Source organism: Cyprinus carpio, chromosome B17 (genome assembly GCF_018340385.1).
Source record: "Cyprinus carpio isolate SPL01 chromosome B17, ASM1834038v1, whole genome shotgun sequence".
Classification (NCBI taxonomy): domain Eukaryota; kingdom Metazoa; phylum Chordata; class Actinopteri; order Cypriniformes; family Cyprinidae; genus Cyprinus; species Cyprinus carpio.
Window position 1 is genome coordinate 9,132,539 of NC_056613.1, and position 18,678 is coordinate 9,151,216.

At 35.8% G+C, this 18,678-nt stretch overlaps 2 protein-coding genes across 2 annotated transcripts in view; one reads left to right on the forward strand and one right to left on the reverse strand.

The window, feature by feature from the left end:
- LOC109100313 (protein phosphatase 1 regulatory subunit 37-like) overlaps window positions 1-18,678 on the forward strand; it is a 90,460-nt gene that overhangs the window by 37,019 nt on the left and 34,763 nt on the right. Inside the window, exons 2-3 of the mRNA XM_042743103.1 lie at window positions 14,720-14,870; window positions 16,403-16,500. Of these exons, the coding sequence (XP_042599037.1) occupies window positions 14,720-14,870; window positions 16,403-16,500 (249 nt within the window). The remainder of the gene's footprint in view (window positions 1-14,719; window positions 14,871-16,402; window positions 16,501-18,678) is intronic.
- On the reverse strand, window positions 103-13,649 carry LOC109068086 (serine/threonine-protein kinase VRK1). Its single transcript, XM_042742050.1, has 13 exons — window positions 13,494-13,649; window positions 12,233-12,402; window positions 12,078-12,133; window positions 10,815-10,884; window positions 10,145-10,232; window positions 9,873-9,981; window positions 9,311-9,403; window positions 5,137-5,269; window positions 4,791-4,911; window positions 4,455-4,513; window positions 2,778-2,950; window positions 494-587; window positions 103-385 (listed from the first exon to the last, which is right to left on the reverse strand). Exons 2-13 carry the CDS (start codon window positions 12,396-12,398, stop codon window positions 267-269), a joined length of 1,281 nt encoding a protein of 426 aa, XP_042597984.1. The 5' UTR covers window positions 12,399-12,402; window positions 13,494-13,649; the 3' UTR covers window positions 103-266.

Genomic DNA, 18,678 nt, shown 5'->3' on the forward strand with positions numbered 1-18,678 from the left:
ATCGGGGGCAAAGCAATCCCCCCTGGACCTCATCCGCATAGGCTTGATTATTCAAGGCATTACAAAGGAATGAAAATAACTCACAACTCAAAGCCACTGTCGGTTTTTTTTTTTTTTTGTACCCTTATTTATTATCATTTCACTGCAAGAGAGTGTGCCCAACACCCTGCTAAAGTTTAAGAAAATGCAACCACAGAGAACAAATACAGACCAGGCAATTTAAAAGATACAAAAAGGAAACAACTAGAACTCGAGGGCGAAGAGGATTAAGAGTTCTTCTTAGGCCTTCCTCTGCTTTTCTTCACCGCTGGCTCAGATGAGGCCTGAGCTTCTTTCTTCGCTGGACGCTTTGCAAGGCTTGCTGTCTTTTTAGCCCCATTCACATCTAAACAGGTTACATACTCAGTTTAAAACATTTACCACACCCAAAATTACTGATATTGATGATAATAGATGAACAGGTCAACCCCTAAAGTCCATAAACATGACTTACCCTTCTTCTGAGGAGCTCGTCTCTTCTTTGCAGGGGCGCCTTCAGTTTCATCAGCAGACTGGCCTTTTTCCTCTGCCTTCTTTCGCTTGGGAGTCTTCCAATCAAAAATAAAGACACAAACAAAGGGATGGAAAAGATGGAAGAGCAGTGGTCAATTCACTTGCCTAGAGGAACCTTGGAGGAAGTACAAATCAAATATTAAGAAGGGACCTTTTGCTCAGTATACACATGGAAACTATTACGTGCGCCTTGAGCGTTGTGAACGCTTGAGAAAACGTAATTACAATTTAGCTATCCAGTAAATCCGGCAAGAACAAATATAATAATTTGAATGTCAAACGCAATACATGTACACTACCGTTTAAAAGTTTGGGGTCAGGATTCTTTTTTTTTTTTTTTTGTAAAGAAAGAAATAATAGTTATATTTAGCAAGGATGCATATAAATTTACCAAAAATGTTGTTCTTTTGTACTTTCTATTCAGCAAAGAATCCTTGTTTTAAATACTGATCATAAGAAATGTAAGGACTGGAGTAATGGCTGATGAAAATGCAGCTGTCGTCATCACAAGAATTAATTACATTTTAAAATGTTTTAAATTAAAAAGAGGTATTTTAAATTGGATCGCAATAACATTTCACAATATTACTGTACCGTATATAGAATATTACCATATATACACAATATACTGTACTATATATGTAATATAAGCTCATATCAATGCCAGTCCCAATATTACTGTATTTTTTAATCAAATAACTGCACCTTGAAAATAAGACAATAAGAGACATATATTCAAAACCATGAAAAATCCTACCAACCCTAATTTTTTGAACGACAGTATATTCTGACACTGGAAATGACCAGTTCAGCGCAGGAAACGATTTTAATGTTGGGAATTTTTTCTTAGAATTCCAAGCAATAAAGTTTAGAATAAGTTAATCTATTTGAACAATTTCATCAATCAAAAATCCTTGTTTTTTTTCTCCTCAAATGAAAATTCTAGCATAGAAGCTCAAGTCCTCAATTCAAGGAAATCGTACTAACCGAACCAGGGGTTATGAAGAAGATGCACTTAACGACAGCAATCAAATTCTCCCTTTTCTTCACTCAGACTGCATAATGAATGCTCGCCCCTCTCTCGGACTTGAACTATCATCCTTACTAGCGCCACCCCCCACCCCCCCACACACACACCCCCTCACATTTCCCTTCCATTTTGCCAATTGCTGCCTCATGATTACCATCCAGACCCTGCTGAGCTGAACAGATTGGCTCGATAATTACATACAATAACGGCAGTGGGCAGGTAACCCTCAGCTGGCATGGGCCAGCTCCCTGGTGGCAACTTCCATATGCAAACTGCATTGTGGGAAGCGAGGAGAGTCCATCCCCTCCCCTGTCGTAAGTGCGGCTCGCTGATTGCCGGCCCGCGCCGACTCCAAGGTTACCATGTCAGCAAATTTGTGATACATTAGCAGGGAATAAACACAGGCACTCAGGACCTGTCTGTGGGAGGAAGAGGAGGGGCCACTGGGATAAACACCCGGGCGCTGGAGAGAACCTGAGATGCAGACGGCTTTGTTGCCAAGAGCTCTTTGTGCCGGACCCCATGAATGAAGCCACAGTCCTATCGTTTTCCCAAAGTATATGCCATCAAGGGCATCTTTGCGGGCTTGGACAGTTTGTTTTACACAAAATAAAAAAAAAAAAAAAAAAACACGACTGCAGAATTCACTTCTAAAGATCATTTAACTTGAAATCCAGACGAAACAAATCAGTGATTAATAACCTCTTTATTTCAGAGGAGTGAGATCTCATACCACATGACGCCTTGAGGGTGTTGACTGCAATATAGGATAATAAGCTAAGGACAAATGACATTCCACCATTAGAAAAGCAGAGAGAAATACTGAAAATAAATATCTAATTTATAACAATATTAACATGAACATACTTTGAGGACACGTCTGTGTCGACTGCAAGAAAGAATCCAAATAAGCTCAAGAAACGTTTGTTAAAAGCATCACACGTTAATCGTATTTGAAAATCAATGCACGCGACAGCATTTCCTACTAACCAGAGCAATTAGTCTTGGATCGTGTGTGGGCATTTTCAAATTTGAATCTGCTTTCAACAGGTAAACAAATTATAGGATGTTGAAATGGGTTCGTTTTTAAACGGCGGGCTTCAAAAAGGGACTGTCGCAGCATTTTCAATGCGCCATGAATGAGGGAGTGCGACAGAGGTCGGCTTTTTGATGTTCTACTGAAGGTGGCTCTCACCTTGACGGAGGGCGGACCTGCACCGTTGGTCGACTTGCCGAAGTCCAGCTTTTTGTCGTCGGTCGCCCCTATGGTCTTAAGGCCTTGCAGCAAAATTCCCCGCAATTTTGCGTAATTTGGCTTGTCTGTGTATCCGAGAGCCTTGACCTCTTGCATGAACTTCTTCATTTCCTCTAGAAATTGAAAATGACATTAAGCACAACAATTCAATCTTAATGCAGATGAATTTATTTTTCAGACTTGGCAATACAGCTGCACACTGTTAAAGACACTTCTGGGTCAATAAACAAACAAAGAGCATTTATGTGTGATTAAGCGAAGGTTTCTTGGATCCTCTGTCTCAAAGTTCATCTCAAATGAACATGCAGAAGTCCGACGTTAATAAGGTGCACATGTACGTATGTTTGTGCATTTAGCATTGTGGGGGAAAGACAGAACAGTCCCTGTAGGGCAGTGTGTTCACAGCAGGCACTCACACTTTAACCTTCAGGCTAAGTTTAGAGGAGAGGGGCTGACATTTGTCACTTTGTTCCTTATACTTCTCCACTCACAAACTGTTGTTTACTGTCGGCTGCTAAAATAGTCACACCAAACAGAATTAGTCGTGATGGCCGTGCTAACAGTGCCGCCTCCCATCATCTCGGTGTTGTGATGCGGCGTGTACGCACAAGACAACAGCCTGAGGAGGGATCTCGCCGTCTGCCGTGCGGCTGTCACAGGGCTTAAGAACTGCCATCACATCAGCGAGTGAGCAAAGGGAGCCAATGACATCTTTGATTTTTAAACGACACAAAGAAAGAACGCCCTAAAGTTCTGCAAAAGTACAGACTGCCACACAGTGACTGCAAAACTAGGCAATGCAGAGGTCGACAACGGAGAACGGTGAAAAACAAGTTTGTTTAAAAACTTCATCTTTTATTTATTTCATTGTTTTGTGGTTGAGCAGGCTATCTGATACAACGCGTTGATTAGTATATGCATATATACACACATGTGTGTCCAAAACATTGATCACACTGAAAATGAGGTAAAAAATGAGATTCAGAATCAAAATTGTATTATATCATAATAATATTTAATCCTTTTAGGTAATATTTATAACCTTATCTGGCTATTTATGTAAATTTGTGACATTGATAATATTCAGATACTTATGCAGATACTTATGTACACTTTTTTTTATATTTGTATATAATGTATAAATGTAAATGTATATAATGTATAAATGTAAATGTGTATATATATATATATATATATATATATATAAAGTGGTCATGCTTCAGTTTAAAGAAAGTGTGAGAAGTTGCTGGGAATTAACACTGAGCTGATAGATTACCTCTAATTAAGACTAAATCGCTAGGTCCACACTCATTATCAAGAGAAGAGGCCCTCGCGCTCTTGTTTGCGCATTAGAACTCGAAAGTGCGTCACTCCAATTACCACTTGGCAGACAAACAAAAAGTAATACTGCAGAATTCACAGGTGCTTCTGCGGTCGCGACACAGTTAAAAAATAAATATGCTTAAACCCCATTTAGTTGTAAGAAATTTCCTAAGATTTAAGACTATTAACCTACCGTATTACAAACTATATAACTGATATTTTACAAACAAAGCGCATTCACCTTTTTAAATATATGAACACACAGAACTTAAAGATTGCTCAGTTTTGCCTCACCTGGTATATTTTCTGAGGGGAAACAGCTTTTCAAGAACTCATCGATATTGTCTCTACACCTGAGGAGAAGGAGATTTAAAAATTGATTAAAAAAATCAAAATCTAAAAATGCATAATTATAATTATGATTCATTAAATATAATAATTTTTATCTGTATAAAGACATTTGCTTGAAAATTAATGGAAAAAAATGAATTTATTTTTAAATGAATGAATATTAGTTATTCATTATCCCATTAAGCATAATTCTGCAGGAAAAAAAAAAGATAGGTAAAATAGGTAGATTACATCTTAGTTCAAACCTGAAATGCCACAAGAGAGGTTGAAGACAATCACCTGAGTTTGGAGTCTCTGACATACAGTGGGTCCTGAAGTTTGTCCTCCCAGGGTAGACGGCCACAAAGCCACTGGATCATGCAGTAGCCCATAATTTCCAGGTCTCCTCTTCTTGAAGGGGCTGAAATGTAATGTAAATGTATCCGAGGCTATTTTAAAGGGTAGCCCACCTTTGTAGTATTCAATGCAAAGTACCATTACATCAACATTTAAAAATAGGACTTCTCTTCATACTTTTTCTGTCACAATGTGATGTTCTACATAATTAACACTTAAACGTGTGCTATCTGGCCTAAAGTATGAACTTCAAAAGTGACCAATAGAACTGACTATAACAATTTCTTACAGACTCCTTTGTGCGCATCAATACTAGTGAACTCGATGGTCCCATCATGACACCTCTTTGGGTCTTCTTTGTAATCCTTTGGCACTCCTTCTGGAGAATATCTGTAGGCCAATCCATAATCCACTAAATATACCTGGGTTAAAAAAAAGAAAAAAATCAAATGCTTATTATACAACAAAAATGTAAAGCACTGGTAAAACAATTATAGAAAAAAAAAGAAAAAGTGACTGGGAAATTAAAAATTATTTAGATATTTAACACCCAAGATAATAAAGTCTACCATAACTTGAAGATTACTACAAATAAATCACATTTGAAGCTGCAAACAGTCTGATTTCCAATTAGCAGTATGTGTCACTTATAAAAGAGATCTGACAATTAGCACTTTGTTTTCAAAGCAACAGGAACCAGTTAACAGAGTTCCAAAGATACCAAAACAGACGGCACAAATTGCAGGTGCACCTATTACCTCCCCAAAAAGTGCTAAATTATTTGATGTGTCCAGGTAGAGTGTCTCAGGAATAACTGCATAGGCCAATTTGCAACGGTAAAGATTAACAGCTCACCTACAGTGACAAACATCACAAACTAAAAAAAAAAAAAAAAACTATTTTAACTAAACTTTGTCATGAGGTGTTCAAAGCTGGGGCTGCTGATTAGAAACCCCCAGCATCAACACCCAACGTGCAAAAATTTTATCAAGAACACAAACCTGTCCTCCCTACAGTCTTAAAATACAAAACATGCTTATTTTCCAATAGAAACAAATTCATCCAAGTGGTTACAGAATGAACAATCTGACTTGCTAAACATCATGTTATAATTACTTTTAGTTGTTCATTTAGTAACCACTTGGATGGACTTGTGAGTTTACTCTGTGAAAGATCTGCCAGACTGATTTAAACAGCTAACTTATGAGTTTAATTATTTTGGAATAATATGTTAAAAGAACCATTCATTCACATTCAGTTCAGAATTCAGTGTTCTTGAGACAAAGGATGAGTCTAGCTCATTTATATTTAAAAAAAAAAAAAAAAAAATCCCAATCACACACACAAACATTTCAAATAGTTTCTATACTGCTGTTAGTTAAAATAATAAAATATTAAAGGGGTCATATGATGTGATTTCATGTTTTCCTCTGGAGTGTTACAAGCTGTTCATGCATATATAATATCTGTAAAGTCACAAAAATGCATGTCTCAAACCCAAAGAGATATTCTTTCTGAAAGTTAAGACTCATCTACACCTTCCTAAAATGCCTCATTCAAACATTAAGGTTCGTACACATATTCAACAGTAAATTTCCATGACTTCTGAGACAATATTCATGACCTAATGTACCATTATTTTACAATAAGAATAAAAATCTGTTCAAATTTATCATAGCAAATGTTAACTAAAATGATTATTAATGCTACTTGTTTGATTTTTATTTGTTTAAATAATAAGTACAATCTGCACCTGCGCCATATGTTACCCAACGCAGAGAACATATCACATCACTAAATACTGTAATTTGGTTAACCAATATTATCAGTTCAACTCCGGACCTGTAATTTTGTTTTGGAAACCGTTTTGCACCAAATAATTAACTTACAAAAATATATTAAAAAATAATAAACACAAAATCAAAAACATAATAAAGATACAAATTTAATACATAAAAAAGAAACCATTAAAATCATTACTTATAACTTTTGTTTAACATTAATGACAGACAGCACACCTTTAGGCTGCTGTCCCTTTAAGACCAACTGCACGGATCTAATATGCTGATACACATGCGTTTTCTTTCTCAACTGTTTACATTCACTTAAGATAAAACCAACTGGGTTTATGAGGATACTCCCAGGGAACACACACACTGGTAAAAAATGTATAGCCTGAACACGCTGTAAGTTGCTTTGGATAAAAGCATCTGCTAAATGCATAAATTTAAATGTAAATGATACTTACCAGGACGGCCATTAGACATCATCTTATGTGTATTTGGCCACTTAAATGCAAAGAACTACAAAAAACAACTCAATATATGATACCTGCAAAGCTGTTTTATGCACGCGCACTTTGGGCATCACCGTGAGCTCACAAAGGCACCTTTGGAGTGTGCGAGTACTGAATGCCTCAAAAAGCATTTAAAAAGCAGTGCAAATGATGCATTTTTGTGACGATGCAACGTGACCTGATTAGTTCTGTCAACTGTCCCAAAACATGAACGAAAGTCTTGTATCGCAGTGTGGAGCAGCTCTTGTAGTGCAAGCGAGATGGGCCAATGAGAAGTCACTTTGAGAGTGAAAGAGAGAAGACACGGTACAGCTGCATCACTCACGTGGTTCTCAAATGACTGATTTAGGCTACGTCCACACGAGGCCAGAGCTTTCCCTATCCGATCTTTTTTTTTCCTTGTCTCAAGAAATATCTGCGTCCACACGAAACCACAAAACGATGTAGTATACATGCCAGACCAGTATGTGGCGCTGTAATTCTGCCAGGGATACATTAAAACGGAGAAGAAGACTTGGACTATGGGCATAAACCTTGCGCGCGGTATACAAGTGAACATGGAACAATACATTTATTAATCTGTGTTAATGTTAGTTAATAAAAAAAAAAAAAAATCGCTCAGTGTTTGTTTGTTTTTGTTGCTGTTACGTGACGTAGGTGTGTCTGACTAGGGGCGCAACATGGGCTGATGATGTCATTGTTTTAGAAAATATATGGATTCGCTGTCCACACAAAAACGCAAGGGCGGTGTTTTCAAATTCATCCACTCTGGGACCCGGTTTCAAAAAATATCGATTTTACTCTTCCAAAATGCTGGATCCGTGTGGACGAAACGCCTATATGATACAAAATTTATGCGTATACAGCTAAACGCGTCTCCGTGTGGACAGGCCCTTAATCTGATAGTCTGTGTGGATTTATTTACTCATCTAACCTGCATGCTATATTGAATAAATGTGTGCAGGAATTTCCCTCATTTTAAATCCAAAAGCTGTGGGAACGAGTAAAACTATGCAAAATATATGCGCAATCCCGCACCGAAATTCAGGACTTGATTAAACATTCTTTTATACAGAGATTTGTGAAATAAATTTCCATGACTTTTCCAAAACTTTCTGGGTTTATTTATTTTTCCAAAACTTTTCCAGTCCTGGAAATTCCTGTTTTAAAATTCTGTGACTTTTCCAGGATTTTCATGACCGTACAAACCCTAAAACATGCGCCCACAAATCTACGTCACTGTGTGGGAAGATCTGCATAACACCCCCCAAATGTATACGCAAAAAACGAGGCCGTAACTTTTATTCTCGCTATAGTATTGTTGCCATGTCGTGGAGATGCTGTGTGTTTTCAAATATGGTAAGCGGCGTAACTTTTCACACGTTTGAGGTATTTGGCCAATCACAACGCACTGGATAGCTGGCCAATCAGAGCACACCATGCTTTTCAGAACGATGAGCTTTGTAAAAATCAACGTGTTTCAGAAAGGCAGGGCAGAGGGGAAAAACAATAATGTACAGTATGTGGAAATCAATGTGTTTTTATAACCTTAAACCGCTTAAACATTGCATTACACCAAATACACAAAACAATGTTCTTTTTAGCAACATCATATGACCCCTTTAAGCATTTCTGTAATTTAGTCAACACCCAGTGCATTTTACACACACATTTATAAAACACAGACATGCATGTATTCAGAGGCAAAAAGAACACCCGTGCAATTTCAAAAAAGGATGCTCAGAGTCACCAAGTAAGCAGCGACTAATCCCAAGAGGCCGAGTTTTAAATTGTGACTTTAAAAATAGCAGCTTAATAATACACCACTGATACATTATTAATCTTCAAATTAAATATTTGCCCCTGCCCAGCCCCCAAACCTTATTTGCTAGAGACAGCTTCAATACTGTCTCTAATCTCTCCAGTTTATGAGCCGCATTAAAGGCTTAAATTGTTTTGCTTTTTTTCTCCACCCAAATCTCATTAACAGATGGAAAAAAAAATAAGACAAGTAGTTTCTTACATTGCAAATCACTGGTACTCCAATTAAAAGCAGGAGCTCTGTATTGTCCTGCAGTCTACACACACTGCCTTCTGTCTTTAAAGTTAGAGCCGTACAGCCATGGCAACAGAGACCTGTTAAACATGTGGAAGGCTTGAAACAAACCTGATTGGGGTTGGTGTAAGACAGAAGGAGGTTGGAGGCTTTGATGTCTGCATGCACATATTCATGGTCATGGATGTACTCCAGAATGTCAAGCTAGAGAGATGAAAGATATGTTAGAATATTAGATTTTATAATAATACAGCAATATAAGATTTTCTCCCACTGCCTGCAAAGCCACAAAAGTCCTTGGAAAAATTCTATGCATGTGTAAAAGGTCTTAATTTAAATTTTATAGCTATAAAATATATTTGTATTTATATGTTGAATAATTATTAGTATTTTATTCTAAATAAGAGTGGCCTCCTGCATTGCTAACTTTATTTTAGTAAGCCCATCTATTATAACACATTTTGGTTGTGAAATAGATGAATTTTGGATGACATATACATATGTGAAGTGGCCATTTCTACAATGACATTTGTAACATTAATTATTTGCATTGTCAAAGGGAAGTACAAGACTACGGTCACAGCGGTCAGCTAAAGAAAAAAAAAACCTTTCCTGGTGCACCATTCAATTTTTTCAGATTGCTACTTTTAAAATACTTTTAGGAGAAACCTACAAGTCTGAGTCCCAGCTGAAGAACCAGTTTTCTTGGAAATTTCTTTTCATTTCCCTCAAACTTCTTCTGTAGATCCGTTCCAAATCGATCCATGACCATAAATCTGTACCTGTCATGAAGATTTAGGTGAAATCATCATACTTTAAATGACATTGCTGCATGTTCAAAAGATCAAAGATATAAAAAAACTTCTGTAACTTCCTACAAAAATCATTCAAGATGTCATGTTATTTATCATGTAATACTTATAAAACATTTTTTTTCCCTCCTACCTCTTACCACCTTTTTCATGAAAACCAGAGCCCCAATATTTTGGAACTCCCAAATAGTCCATTTTCCTTGACTTCATCCAGGCCCCAACTGAATAAACATGAAAACATTCAATCACAAACAGGATTCACAACATAATAACTATTCCACTTCAAAATGAAATCAAGAGACACTACAGTGTTCTAAATCAGTTCTAAAATGACTAAGTGAGATTATCACAATAACCGTTAAATGCAATCAAATGATCAATTCATAAATGAAGTAGGTAAATCATTCAAAACTTTTATTCTTTAAACTTGTTGATGCTCAAAGTAATATAAGAGTATTCCTCAGGGACCAAACTGCAAGTGTGCCGCAAGGTAATCTGCTGGTGGGACAAATATTTACCAACATTACAATATTCCAATGAATAAAACATGAGCATCCCTTAGTAATATAGCAGTTAATTGTCAAGGGAGACTGACATTTGGATTGTTATTAAATAAAGCGCAATGCTGTGGCCTTGGGGCAGCCATAAGAGCCACCAAAGGCAGAGAGTTGTGGTTCGTCTGTCTCTATAAGGCCCTCAATGGTGAGCTCAGAACTTTCTTTAATTAAAAGAGTTGCTCTTCGACTTTTTTAAGTCTGGCTCTTCATGCATATGAAGGTGTGTTTGCAGTCACAAGGGCATACTTAGATCGGGTTTGGCAGCTCGCATGTAGAACTTCAGTTCAGAGAAGAGAGGGCCGTTTTCACTGGGCTCCTGCAAGACACAGTAAAAAATAATCACCAAAAATAACTGACATTTACAATGAAATAAAAACGTGAACCCACATGCATTTTAAAAGGCCGAGCAGAGGGAAAGTACACATACATTAATGCACTTCCATGCAATGTCATTTCACCAAACTAAATTTCACCAAACTAAATTTTATTTAGTTTGCTTGTAAAATATAAACATTTGTTTACATTCCCTTGCAAAGGTTGCTAGAGCATTGCTGGACAGTTGCTTACTACATCTTCAATGCAAGTCCTAGTCTTTTACCCAAGTTATTAGGTAATAATTAGAGCTGGACCAGAATATTTCATTATTCGAATATTCGTTTGGTGGGTTGGTATTCGACTTTCAATTTTGAGATTTGAATATATATATATATATATATATATATATATATATATATATATATATATATATATATATATTTTTTTATCCCTTTTTTTTTTTTTTTAACCCCTGGCATCCCCTCCGAAACGGTTCTCATTCGCTTGAACATGAATCGGCCATGAGTGAACGTCATGATTCATTTCATCTGGAAGAGAAGACAAACATGCCGAAGACCTCCACTGTGTGGAAGAGTTTTAAATTGAGTGAGGCAGAAAGGCAGTGTGCCAAATATGCGATTTGAAACTGGCCTACCACAACAGCACATCAGGTTTGAAAAATCATGTAATTACTAAAAGAATAATTACTTAAGTATATTGTTGGTGTAAAAAAAAAAAAAAAACGCTGCTTTTATCTGCCATTCTTTTCAGTAATTTTACACATGATAAAAGCTTGCACTTAATTTGCTTGGAAAATACTTGTGAATACGGCAGCCATAAAAAAACCTAAAGTAGCCCAGCCTTATAATAATTATATTAAAAGTATTGCTCTTAACAGACGTGTGTGTTTTGTATCACTAATGCAGTGTCCGTTCGCAAAGTTTATAAGCCCTGCGCGACCCTTTCAGCTCACGCTGTTCTGTAGTTTATTAAAAGTTTATTAATTCAGAACGTTTCGTGTGTCCATATTGCACCAAACTCTTCATAATAAAAATGCAAACAGACACACAGACACACAGAGATTCGTAAGACACGTAAGGTCACAGAAATGCCTTTCATTGATTGACATTACATTGCTGACCACCCAAACATCACAGACATTCAAAAAGTTCAAAATCTAGACAAGTCCCTTACCACTTTAATGACATAAGGTGCATCAGCGCCGACAGATCCTGAAGAGTCTTCATTTGCTAAAAGATGTATGACAAATTCACATTTGAGCAACTGATAAATAAAACAAAATAAAGCATTAGAACATTACAATTTCCGACAGCTTTTTTGAATCTTACCGAGATACAGCAGGCCAAAACCTCCCTGCCCCACGGCTGATCCAAGCTTCCATTTTTTCTTTGCATTATCCGTCAGAACTTCTCCAGGTGGGAATTCTTCAGCCAGTTTCCTCTTGGCTGGTGCTCTTGCTTTCTTCGGCCCATCTGCCTTGGACTTTGGTGGCATTTTACTAAATAATTTTTAAACGAGAGAAACACAAGTTCTATTATTGGACTAAAGGGATATTGGATAATACGGATTTTATGACATTTTTTAATTTTATACAACATTGTTCATAACAAATATGTTAGCAATATTACTTTATTGTAAATAAGGATGACTGAAAAAATTATTTAAATAGTCTAAATGTAACTATTTATATGTGTATTTACATGACGTTTTAGGATTTTAGAGGTTTTTTTTTTCTTTGTTTGTTTGTTTTTTATGACTTAAGCAGCCCTGGAAATCACATTTTTGAGATTCTCTGCCATGTATATATTTTCTATGATCAGAAAAAAACTGTCAGTTCCACGCATTTGCTTAGGTTAATGATTGATTAAAATTGTGCAAATCCTTAAATTGCTTCTTTTTTGGCTTGAAAAAAAAAATAGGATGGAATGAAAATAATTCAAAAAGTATAATGTGGTTTTACACTTCAACAAAAAATCTGCACCTGATTATCAGATGTAGTCAGTCACTTCATATCATTCGTGTTTTCTTGGATAGAGGCCTACTAAAAGTTACACTACACGTACAAACAAGAAACATTTAATACTAGGGTGTGTCATAAAAGTCATTAAACCTGTCGTACAGGTCAGTGTCTGGGCTTTATTTTATTGTTTACATAAAAATCACATATGTATTAGCACAAGCACTACAACTGATGACAAACTCAGTGATAACACTGTGATATGGATACAGTCTGAATTTGCAGTCCTGCCAATGATGCTTTTTGTTTCACTTTTACAACACAGACACTAAGAGCTGTGGTTTCAGTTTGTTTATGTGATACAAGTTACTTGTATCACATAAACAAGAGTGATAAAACATGCGGTTAATGTCACACGTAATCAACGAGAGTAACATTGGGTTGTTGATGTTGTATTTGAGGGGGAAACTGTAAAATGCCGCTCAATTATTTCAACTTGCTATGCTAGCAAGGTTAGCTGCCTTATTATGGCTTTTTATCACAACAGAGCCGATTATTTGTTCTCATAACGCGTTATTAAATGCATAGGAACATTATGCTTAATCAAATCAGATCGAGAATATTCTACTAACCTTTCCGTGGGTAAGTGGCAGGTTGTAACAGCTCTTCCTCTCCAAAGTTCCCGCAAAACTGCTCATCAGTGTGAGGCTCATCGAACGCGATTGGTTAGAAACAAGGCTGCGTGGTTCCTGGTTTTGCAATGCCTGATGGGATATGTAGTTTTATACCTTTTTTTCTTTCCCACAAAGAGTTATAATTGTTTTGTTATTATAATAAAAAGTCAAATTTGTAAACATTACACGAAAACGTTTCTCTTGTTTCTTTCTGAATGGGTGACTGTATGATATTGTATTTGGTTAAACCCACTGATATATATATATATAGATCAGTGGTTAAACCATGTTTTCAGAGGTGGTGGAACTCAGGAAGTAAAAATTAATATTAATTTGAAATGATTTCTCATAAAATTTGTATAATATTACTAGTGGGTTAAGAAAATGCAAAAAAAAAAAAGTCTACTTCAAGATACAGATTTTATACATTATAATTTATATTTTAAGGTGCATATATTAATGGTATATATTTATAGTGTAAATTTAGAGCTTTGTCATTGTTTCTCATAAACAGTAACCTATTTAAAAAAAATAATAATAATGAATGAACATTATAAATTCATTTTAATCATTAAACACATTGCAATTTAGTGCAAAAATAATAATAATAATAATATAGATAAAATATACCTGTACCTGTAAACAATCTATATGGGCACATCCTTCATATTAAGCAGCCTACACAATACATTGTGCCCTATTTTTTACAGATTTTTCAGAGTACTGTTATACATTTAATGTGAGGTATATTTACAACAGTAAGTAGCCCTCAAAAAAAAAAAAAAAAAGTCTCTGTTTCCCCATGTGCATATTTGATGTTGACTTATATAGAGCTGTACTAGCGTTGAGAGGCACATAGTTTATGAATAATTGACTATGTGGTATCCTGTAACTGTTTTGTAGAAGTGCTATGCTGTGAGTTAAAGTTTCCTTTAGCCTAGTGACTATTAGGCTACAGAACAACAACACAACTAAATTCACAGAAACAGATTTTGGACGACGTTTCATGGTTTGTTTTCTGCAGCAATGAGGGACAGATAATGTGTCCAGAAATGTTATTATATATGAAGGATTTTATAGTTCAGAGGACTGAAGTCTGAGCTAATGGGGTGTCTGACATAGAAGAATATGACATCAGAGCTATATACAGTACTGATGGAAATTTTGGTTAATCAACTTTATAGGACATCGCTCATAGCAGAAGAATGACAGGGCACTCAGAGGAAGAGGCAACGTCTCAGTCCGTGAAGGAGGGCAGAGAAAAACGTGTATCATTTCCCCCAGATGAGCAGATGGTGTCTGACTTTGTGGAGAGAAGGGCTGAACTTCAAGAGGGTGAGATGGTGTTGATGTTATGCAGATGGCCTCTTCAGATGTGCTTGTGTTTATTCATGTAACATCATTTGTCACAAAAGCAAAAGCAACATTGATTGTTGTGTGAGACATGGTCAGTTTGGGGTCGGGTTTTTATGTTTCTGAAAGAAATCCCTTACACTCATCAATCCTGAATTTATTTGGTTAAAATACATTAAAAAAAAGAATAATATGAAATTATTAAAAGTAATATTGTGAAATTATTACAATTTAAAATAACTGTTTACTATGTTAATATATTTAAAAATGTAATTGATTTTAAATGTAATTTATGTGATGGGAAAGCTGAATTTTCAGCATCTATTAGTCATGACAGTCACATTCTAATATGCTGATTTTATTAATTTCTTATTATTATCAATGTTGAAAACAGTTGTTCTGGTTAAAATCTGTGTAACAGCACAAATGTGTGTGTTTGTGTGTGTGTGTGTATTTATATATCAGTGCTGTCAAATGATTAATCATGATTAATCACATTTAAAATAAAGGTTTTTGTTTACATATACTGTATGTGTGTGTACTGTGTATATTTTTATGTGTATATATATGTGTGTATATATATATATATATATATATATATATATATATATATATGTATATATATATACACACACACACACACGCATGTATATATTTAAGAAAAATATGTTATGTTTATATATTAAATATATTTAGAAATAATATAAATTGTATGAATATACATATATGCATGTAAATACATGAAACTCTAGATGGCGCAGTCCGATAGATCTAACTCAATGTAACATAATGACATCGTCACATGGCGCAGCTGATTGGTTCTCTCTTGTATCGGTAGCCAATGAGTTCGCTGCTCAACATTCAAATATTTGGCAGTGTTTGCTGTAGTAGTAGCAGTGCACTTCAGAAACCCTCCACCTTCCCCAGCTCCACCTGCATAGATCTGTTACAGGGTAATCATGCTATGGGGGTTATTCATGTTATATGTACTGTATAGCAGCAATATTCCTTACATGCTCACAGCAGCATGTTGTGGATGTATTGCTAATAGCAAATCTCTGTATTTGCTTTATCACAGCAGTAGCAGATCTATTCTGCCAAGACCAAATACATTAATACTGTCATGTATATTAACATGCAAATCACTCAGAGAGTTGTCATGACAGAAACATATGACAATTTACTGACTTTTCCTGTCAATTTTGATCAATTAAATGCATCCTTGAAGAAAAGTATTAATTTATTTTTTTAAAGAATCTAAATTCTCTCTTTTTTTTAAAATGAACCTTATGTACTTACAATTTTTCATCATAATGGATATAAAGTAAACAACCTACAACAAAAATATTTTAATGTAAATAATACAAACAAAATAAAAATATTTCCTTCATATACAGTATGTCAGGGAGCCAATTTATTTCTAACTTTCTTTTTTTTTGTTAATATAATGGAATATAAATTGAGTATTTTTGATGTGGCTCTAACATGTGGGTTTAACATTTGTTCTGTTTTAGCTGACAGTCTCACTCTGACAGATATAATTCTGGCCTACAAGCAGAGCTGTGAAAAGCACCAGGTGAAACCAAACCCAAAGGCTCTTGATCAATTAAAGGTACAGTGGAGTAACATGCATTAATACACACAGCACTTCTCACGCTTTGATTTCTTGCTAATATTAGGTTATTTATGCAGAAGATTTGGTTTGAAATAGCTATGTGTAATGAACATTATTTGGTGAAAATAACTTTGAAATTAAAGAAAGAAAGGGGATGAAAAGAAAAATAAACACATTTTAATCCCTCTTAGGGAGCAGGTTAATTAGCCAACCACGTTTTATTGAACTAAAAAAGCAAGACAATAACAAACAGGTAAATGAAAGGAAATGAGAAACTCACACACACAAATACACACACTCACACGTGAGCATGCATGCATAATTCAAGCTCTGCACTTACTTATTTTACTTTGACCAGCAACGTTAAGAGCATCGGTTTCTCTTTTGCATAAATTTATGATTAGATCAAGGAGAATTATTTGTGGAAAATTAGGACTTAGCAGTGCTTACATTAAACACACTCTCGGCATTATCTCCACGCCGCTAATGAACCCCACTGCATTTGAAAGGAATGTAGGTGGTCCCCCTAAAAGGGTGAAATATGTATGGTTAAGCAGAAGCTAAAAGGAAGGATATTTAGTTGAGGACTGCTTGTGAATGTCTAATAAGAGAATGCTAAATGAAATTTGCTGCTTAAAGAGCATATTTATCAAATTAGGTGGGGTTTTTTCCCAGGCAGGATCGTCCCTAGAGGACGACTGCTGAAAACTATTTAAAGCTTTTATTGCACCCGTGGGCTTTCTCTTTTCTTTGATTTTTTTTTTAAGTGGGTAAATCAGTATTGCTTTTGGTTACATCTTCACAGAAGTGGTAAACAAACAAAAGGCCTGTATGAAGGACCCCGGGCCCCCTTAGTTCAACACTGGCTAAATGCTTAAAGGAATAGAATAAAATGCTGAAAATTTACTACTAAGATGTAGATGAGTTTGTTTCTTCATCAGAACAAGTTTGGAGAAATTTAGCATTGCATCACTTGCTCACCAAAGGATCCTCTGCAGTGAATGGGTGCCATCAGAATGAGAGTCCAAATAGCTGGTAAAAACATCATAATTCATGTCTCCATTAATTAACATCTTGTGAAAAGCAGCTAACAATCCATCATAAAAGTTAATTAAAAATAAATATCAGAGAAAAAAGTGAAAATACATACATGATTCATAGTATTGTTTTCTCCAGTAAAAAAGTTGACTTGTCTGAATCAGGAGAGAAATATGCACAGAACAAGCACTGTTTACAAGTGAAAACAGTCCAAAACAAATATTTTGGTGGATTTTGATGGGAAAGGACAACAGGGGATGAACTTTTCACTGAAAGAAGCAACACTGCGTATTATGGGCTTTGTATTTTAGCCACAAACAATGATTTATAAAATAAAATGCATTAATAATGGATTTCTTTCTTCCAAACATGCAGCATTTTATCTTTATAAGACGTTAACTGATGACTGGAGTCGTATGAATTACTTGTGGATTATTGTGATTTTTTTATCAGCTGTTTGGACTCTCTTTTTGACGGCACCCATTCACTGCAGAGGATCCAATGGAGAGCAAGCGATGTCTTTCTAAATTTCTCCAAATCTGTTTCGACAAAGAAACAAACACGACATGGATGGCCTGAAGGTGAGTATACATTTTCAGCAAATTTTTATTTTTGGGTGAATTATTCCTTTAAAGTATTATTATTATTTTCATTCTCATTATTATTTGTTTAGCATTGTACGCTTGGTCTAGAACTTTCTTGTTCAAAGTTTTATGTGTCCACTCTGTCTCAGAACACACAGAAACTTCTTGATATGAGTTATTATCCCAGGGGCTTGTAAATGAGTAACGTTTGTTGAAGTGTCACCGCCACTGAAGTGCAAATCCTGTCGGAGGTAGTGGCAATTGTAGAATCAGAAAATAACAAAGAGAAAAGACTTACAGAAGCGCCCCATACAGTATGAGTGCTCGCCTCAGAAGCCAAGGAAGCATCATCAAACGATTCAACATTTCATCTCCCTGCAGGATAAGGCGTAGATTTTGTGAGAAGTTTGTATTTCAGACTGAACCGTCCTCCCATTAGAGCGAATGCAGCACTGCAGAGCTCCCCGAAAACATCCTTGCTCCCAGCCTGACTCTGTCGAGCTGCTTAGCTGTGAGCGCTGAACATTCATCAGAAAGCCACAGAGTGTCTGAA

Excerpts from the sequence above, each read along its gene's own strand:
- LOC109068086 (XM_042742050.1), bottom strand. The coding sequence starts at position 12,398 with ATGCCACCAAAGTCCAAGGCAGATGGGCCGAAGAAAGCAAGAGCACCA. Across the intron at positions 12,134-12,232 it reads TTTTGGCCTGCTGTATCTCG|CAAATGAAGACTCTTCAGGA; the intron begins GTAAGATTCAAA and ends TACATCTTTTAG. Across the intron at positions 10,233-10,814 it reads AGCTGCCAAACCCGATCTAA|TTGGGGCCTGGATGAAGTCA; the intron begins GTATGCCCTTGT and ends ATGTTTATTCAG.